Raw genomic sequence first — 6,994 nt, 5'->3', positions numbered from 1 at the left:
ACCTGGCATCTGCCTAAGAAGAACTTACGGTTTTGATGTTCCCTTAAAGAGTAGGCATTTTCCATTATAATGAAAGGTGCTCTTGCCTCTTATTTTTAAACGTGTGCATTTATAGTGGGAAGAGAAACTGCTGCTAGTCAATGAGTGAATAAGAAGAAAACATGCTTGCTTTAAAAAATATTCCATATTTAATTATTTATATTATTAAGAAAACATACTGTACATTTGTTTCTGTTTAAAACTGGTGACTTGAACATCAATCAGTGTTAGATTAAAGCTTTGTTCTATCCCTCCCATACTCCCCCCCAATTCTGCCAGCCTTGGTCTAAGGGATCAAAAGGCTAGAGGTTCAAGATCAGAGTAGCTCTGAGAACACTGGCCCTCAGGAAATCCATGTGTCTCTATGATAACATGGATTGATCTGCCTTTAGACAGGAATGGAAGCAGAAGAGGAAAGAGCCCCTAACCTGAGACCTCTTCAAGGTCTGTAGTTTAGTCCCTGGGTTTGCCTAAAGCTGGCCATCTGTTTTGGTTGCCTTGTACTCTGTACCAGATTTATTCCATCCACCCACCCAATCCTAGCTGAGCACTCTAGTTATGGAGTTGGATAGTCCTAGATTTCAGTTGTCCTTTTTTCTTCATAGCCCACATCTCCAATCCAAACTTCTAATATGGTTCAAACCATTGGGAGAATCTGCCATGCCCCCTGTGAAAGAAAAATGGATCAGGAGTTATATAGTATCAGTGCGTAGAAAGCCTTCAAAAGCAAGTACAAAGAATGGATTGGGCTTATCACTGGTTTACTCTACCAGCATCTACCTCTGCGGGGGTGTTCTGCATAGCTTTGTAGGAACTAAGTATCTGCTTCCCTGGTGGAAATTCCTGGGGGGGGGGGGTTGGGACCCCTTTATCTCCTGCCACGTCTCCAAAGGCTGATCAAGCCCACTGGGAATGAATCTAGCCATTCAACCTTTTGTCACATTACTTGACAAACTCAATGACAATGACTTCAAAGGAAAGCTCATTCTTGACTCAAAGTCTAGTTAGATGTTCCTCTTCCCTAGAATAAGCAACTAAATCTTTTGACTTTCTCCCCCAACTCAGTACCTTCCATTCCACCCCAGATCTGACTCTACTATAAGGGTGGCTAGAATTATCCAGCCTTTTTCAAAGAGGGGTTTCTTGCTTTTTCCCCCCACATATCCTACCACACCAACCTTCTTTCCCCCCCAAATTTCATCAAGAATGTTTTGGCCTGGAAGCAGGCCTTCTAGGTGGTACAGGGTGAGGGTGAAAAAATAGGATCTATGGAGAAGCCTGGATTTTGATCTGGGCTTCCCTTTGTCTCATCTGAGACTCCTAAGGTGCCCCTTTACCTGTGACCTCTCCACCTTAGGGGCCTTGGTCGGTCCCCAATATAAAGGCTATACCGGTGAGGAGTGCCTCCTCTGCCAGGAAGTCGAGATCTTAGGCCCCCTCGATCTGTGGTGCTGATCCCCGGAAGGTTGGTCCTTTTGGGCAGAACCTGGAATAGAAAGCAGATTTGCCCCACACACCTAGAGGTCATTGTTAAGAAGATGAAATTGGGAAAGAAAAAAAAGTCTTCAAGACTCTAAGACAATGGTTCTCAAATTTTGTTCTCAGTATCTTCATGTTGTTAAAAAACTATCGAGGATCTGTTCAAAGAGTTTTTGTTCACATGAGTTATATATATAGCTATTTACTACATTAGAAATAAAAAATAATTTTGAATTTGTAGACCCTCTGAAAGGGTTTCAGAGACCCCAACAATTCTTTGGACTACACTTTGAGGACCACTGCTCTAAGATAATATACTTGCTGGTTGAGGACATCAGCCCTGGGGACATTAGGTCCTATGGGGAACTCCCCAAAGCTTAGCTTGTGAGATCTGGCTTCATTCAAATTTGGGCTAACTCCATCTGCTGGTCTGCAGGACTACCTCATCTTATAAAATTTTCCTCTTCTATAAGTCGGTCTATAACTAACATGTATTTGGGTTAGGACAATTTCCAAAAAATCCAGAAAAATGAACACATTTTCATTAGGAGGGTCTATGCCATTAATTTTTCAATTGTTTCCACTCATGTCTAACTCTTCATGATTTTACCAGGGTTTTCTTAGAAATGATAGTGTAGTGATTTGCCATTTCCTTCTCTAGTTCATTTTATAGATGAGGAAACTAAAGGGAATGGGGTAAAGGAGACTGGCTCAGAGTCACACATCTAGTAAGTATCTGAGGCTGGGTTTGAATTCAGGAAGAGGAGTCTTCCTTACCCAGCCAGGCCTAGCACTCCAACCACTGTGCCACTTAACTGCTTTTATTCCATGAATACATATATAAAATACCTGATATATATATAAGACATCAGGGATCCAGATAGTAATAACAACAACAAAAAATTCTTGCCTTCAAGGAGCTTACATTTTTTTTTTAATTTAAAAAAATCTTTTAAGGAGCTAACATTCTACTAAGGGTGAGGAAGAAATAGAAACCTTTACATAAAAAAGTATAAAAGAAGGTCATTTCATGTGTTCTGTATTTTAGTCAAACAGTACAGCTACAATTTCCTGTTTCCTAACAATATTTCATCTCATTTTTCTAGGCATTCATACAAGCTGCTACCCATAAATTGTCTACCCTCACTGAATTAGCTAATGGCTTCTTTCCTTAAATGACCTAGCCTGTCTATAACTAACATGTATTTGGGTTAGGACAATTTCCAGAAGATTCAGAAAAGTAAAACATATTTTTATCAGGAGGGTCTGTTCCATTAATTTTTCAGTTGTTTCCACTCATGTCTAACTTTCATGATTTTACCGGGGTTTTCTTGGATATTGGGCAGTTGGGCTCTGACCTATTTTTCTCTGGCCTTACAGGAAAGAATTTTAAAGAAGTACATGTTTTATTCTAGAGGCTATAGAGAACCTTTAAGGGTGTCTGGTCAAAGCTGTGTCTTAGGCAGTTTGAAGCAGTTGAATAGAAGGAGGGAGAAAAGAGACTGGAAGTGGAGAAAATAATTAGGAAGCTTTTCTGATAGACATAGGAAGAGATAATAAGGGCTCCAATTATGAGAGTGGCCATGTGAATGGAATAAAGGGAATAGATCTAAGAAACGGTCAACAATTCGATTAAAATCAAAGACAATTCAAGAAGTAACAAACTTGGGTGACATGGAGAATGGTAATGGTTTTAGTGGAAATAGAGAAATTTAAAGAGGGATTGGATTTGGGCAAGAACCTAAATTCGGACTTAGAATCAAGAAGACTCATCTTCCTGAATTCAAATCTGACCTCAGACAACTAACTACTAGCTATGTGATCCTGGGAGAACATTTCACCCTGTTTGCCTCAGTTTGCTCATCTGTAAAATGAACTGAAGAAATAGCAAACCACTCTAGTATATGACCAAGAAAACCCCAAATGGTGTCACAGAGAATTGGACATTATTGAAATGACTAAACAACATAGAATTTCTTTTAACAATGAATAACTCCCTTTTCTCTAAAGAAATATTCCAGCTCCTCTTTGGGATTTCTCATTTCTATTAAGGGCTATCATCATTCTCCTAGTACCTCAGAACGAAAACCAGTTACCTTTAGAAAAAGGATACAAGAGAAGGAAATATTCTACTAATACTATTTCCTTCAGAATCTCCTCTCCAAACCCTTCTCTTCCCAAATTCCCTTTTCCCTCCTATCCCGTCATTCCATATCTTTGATTTATGTAACAATGAGAGGCTTACTACATATCTAGTGATTTACATGGCATTTTATAGCCATCCATCCTCTAACTACTTGCCTTCCATAAACTCACCTTGATTATCCGACCTCTAAAGGTAGTTTCATCCAGATCCATGGCGGTCTTCACTGAATCCTTATAGGCAAATTCAATGTAGGCATAGCTAAGGAATGGGATAGTTCAGAGTCAGGAGTAGGAGCAAAGCTCCTAAGAAGAGGCAGAAAATGAAGATGACCTGACTCTTGCTTGTGCCCAGAAAACTGATTCAGAGGGGAGAATTTATATCTAGGCACTTAACCAATCTTAGGACCTTGGCAAGGTTAGGATTAACCTCAACCCAATCCAACACACCCTCTCCTTTTTATCCATGAGTCTCAGAACTGACCCCTTGGGATGTCCGGAGTACTTGTCACAGAGGATGGTGACCCTGTTGATTTCACCACAGCAGTTGAAGTGGGATTCTAGCTCCTCGGCCGTGCCGCTGTAATCCACCTGGAAGTATTGGCCCATCAGAACTCAGCGTGTGTGTGTGTGTGTGTGTGTGTGTGTGTGTGTGTACCACAAATGGGAGGCTTTCATTGCAAAAGGAAAAAAAAGTATATTATTCTTTTAAACTTTAAACAAAGTGTTTTCTCAAACCTTTTCTTCCTCTCTCCCCAAAGGAAGTTCCAGAGAGTAGAACCAGAGTTCAGACTGATCATGGTGGTCAGCTTAGATTCACTGGCCTCAAAGACCATGGGGCTCCAATCCTCAGTCACCATGATGGAGCTTTCATTTCTTCTGCTGCTGGATCTCCCTCATGGGAAGACCATTTGACCATCAAGGAGCCCCGTCAGCAGAGAAGCAGAAGTAGGACATCCAAGAGACTTTTATCTAATTGGCCTACTCTGGGCCAAAACGGTCAAGACAGTGTGGCCATCTATAAGCTGGGCTTGTCTTATCCACTCTCTACCTCACGGAAGAGTTGACTTGACCAATAGTCCCTCCCCCTCAGTACCCTTTCTGACCACTTACATTACCTACGTAGACAGATCTGTGATCAGCCTCCAACTTCTCAATGGGTGTCCCTGGGAAGGGTATACCTAGAATGAGAAAATATTTGCAGGAGAAGCTCAAGGTGGCGTGGGAAGATCATTGTACAGAGCCAAGAATCTATGTGCCCAGTTACTTTCTTGGCTAATGTGACTCCTGGATCCTTGCAGACAAAAGGATGCCCCTTCCCATTGCAGGCTCACTTCCCCTCCTTCCTTTCCCCCTCTCCAACGCCTGTTGGGACCAGTAGGGTGTGGAGAAAGTCCAAAAGCCGGCTTCTTACCATGTTCTGTGCTCAGCAGATGAGCAGCCTCCTTGTCTCTCAGGGCTGGCGATAGCAGAGGGCTGGATGCTTGCGCGGTCAGCTCCCTCTCCTTTGGCTGCTGCTGTTCTGCCCCTTCCATGCCCTTGAGCTCCTGTTTCTCATGGGCTTCTTCCATTCTCTGTAGCTTGGTCCTGATGTCCTCCAGCTCCCACCCATCTCCTTGAGGCCAATGGATGGAAACACCTTCCTCCTGTTAAAGTCAGGTTCCCTCAGAGACCAATTCCAGGGGGGTGAGGATGGGGAAGGAAGCCCAGCAAACAATACAGTGGACTGGCTCTCTCACCTCCTCACCCGTGGGAACCCCTTCATCACTTGCTTCCTTTTAAACTTCTAAAATTCCCCCGATTTCTTTCAGAGGATTGCTATAGAACCTTTCCTTGCATTCCTCTCCTCCCTTCCCCAGAGATAAATCAGTGCTTTTGTTGAATTTGCCTATGAGGATTCAGTAGAAACTGCCATGGCCGGAAAAAACCACCTTCAGAGACTGCATGATCAAGATGAGTTTGTTAAAGGATGGAGAAGTCCCAGAATCCTAGGAATATGAAACCCCCAGAGGTTTTTAGGGAGCTAGTTTCCTCCCTGGTTTCATTTTTCAGGCAAGGGCAGATCAGGAAGGCCCTCAGGGAGTCAATGAACCAAAACCCAAAGTTTTTTCTGCCCTGGCTTCCTTTAAAACTGATATCATATCCCTTCTTTTCTGGGTCTCTTCAACTACTTGCCTTCAGAGATTACCTTCTACTTCCTCTGAAAGTACTTTGTGTGTACCTCAAGATTTACACATCCCTCCACCCCCAAAGGAATGGAAGCTCTTTAAAGGCAGAGTATGAATGCCTGCCTTGCCCATAGAAAGTAAGTTCTTGCTGAATGCATGTTGATTGGAAAATATGGCCTTGAGTCCAGAGTTTTACTTACTAAGTCAGCCCCCAACGTCTCCTCCAGTTTTCCTCTGTCTAGAAGAGAGAGCAGAGCACTCTCTTCTTCCTCCTCTTCCTCCTCTACTGGAAAAGCCATCAGCACCTTCTCTTTAGGTTGTACCTCACCCCCCCAGCCTAGCCCTTCAGGGTCTGAGAGAGCATTCTGGAGCCAGTCCTTGGAAGGAGGAGGGAAAAGAGAGTTGCTGCTAAGGGGAAACCACATGGGTGAAACCCCTTGATTTTAGCACTCACAGTGGTGAGGCTATTGACTCAGTTCCCCTAGGCTTGAAATCAGCTGAGCCCAGGACCCAGGGATTTTAATCGCTCCCTTCCTCTTCCAGCTGTTTCCATTTAAGCTCTTTAAAGGGCCCTGGGCCAGAAATCTAGACTGACTACAGTTCATCATCCGTAGGGATCCCCATCTCAGTAGTTAAAGCCCAAAGGTCTGGTGCTTTCCCCCCAGGATAACCCAGTATTCTCCTTTCCTCAATCCTTTCTGAAGACGGGGTAAGGTCTCAATCTGGTCTCTCCTTTAATCTGATCTATGAAATCTGATCTAATGAATGCTAAAAATGATATTTTACCCTCCCTTTGAGGTCCACCTCTTCCATGACAGATATTGACAGCAGCCATCCCTCATCCTTCCCATCTCTGGAATACTTACCATACTTAGAATCTATAGCACACAATTTAACACTTGATTGCTTTCTGGTTCGAGTTGCTCAGACCTTATCTCTTGTGCTGGATTTTTACTAGGCTATTAGTTCCTTGGGGAAAGGGATCATCCAATTTATCTTTTTTTTCCTTTAATTAATTTTTTCAATTACCAAGCACTTTTTTTCTTCTCTTATCTTGCCCCATCCCCACCCCCAAGAAAAACAAAATCCTTGTGACAAATGATCATAGTCAAGCAAAACAAAATCTTATCTTGACCAAAGTATCTGATTCTGCAACTTGAATTTGC

The 6,994-nt window shown here is 42.7% G+C and overlaps 1 protein-coding gene across 1 annotated transcript; it reads right to left on the bottom strand.

Annotated features, from left to right (window-relative positions):
• Nucleotides 1-649: 649 nt before the first annotated feature.
• PABPN1L (PABPN1 like, cytoplasmic) lies at nt 650-6,253 on the bottom strand. Its single transcript, XM_012540378.2, has 7 exons — nt 6,029-6,253; nt 5,075-5,306; nt 4,774-4,841; nt 4,145-4,251; nt 3,835-3,922; nt 1,377-1,525; nt 650-706 (listed from the first exon to the last, which is right to left on the bottom strand). Exons 1-7 carry the CDS (start codon nt 6,251-6,253, stop codon nt 667-669), a joined length of 909 nt encoding a protein of 302 aa, XP_012395832.1. The 3' UTR covers nt 650-666.
• Nucleotides 6,254-6,994: the final 741 nt, after the last annotated feature.

The sequence above is a fragment of the Sarcophilus harrisii genome, chromosome 2, assembly GCF_902635505.1.
Source record: "Sarcophilus harrisii chromosome 2, mSarHar1.11, whole genome shotgun sequence".
Taxonomy (NCBI): Eukaryota; Metazoa; Chordata; class Mammalia; order Dasyuromorphia; family Dasyuridae; genus Sarcophilus; species Sarcophilus harrisii.
This window is presented reverse-complemented; position numbering and strand designations above follow the sequence as displayed.

What these genes read in the sequence shown, in the direction of transcription:
- PABPN1L (XM_012540378.2), bottom strand. Translation starts at nt 6,253, where the DNA reads ATGTGGTTTCCCCTTAGCAGCAACTCTCTTTTCCCTCCTCCTTCCAAG. An exon ending in TCTGCTGAGCACAGAACATG is followed by an intron (nt 4,842 to 5,074) that starts GTAAGAAGCCGG and finishes TTCTCATTCTAG; the next exon opens with GTATACCCTTCCCAGGGACA. An exon ending in CTAAGGTGGAGAGGTCACAG is followed by an intron (nt 707 to 1,376) that starts GTAAAGGGGCAC and finishes TTTCTTTCACAG; the next exon opens with GGGGCATGGCAGATTCTCCC.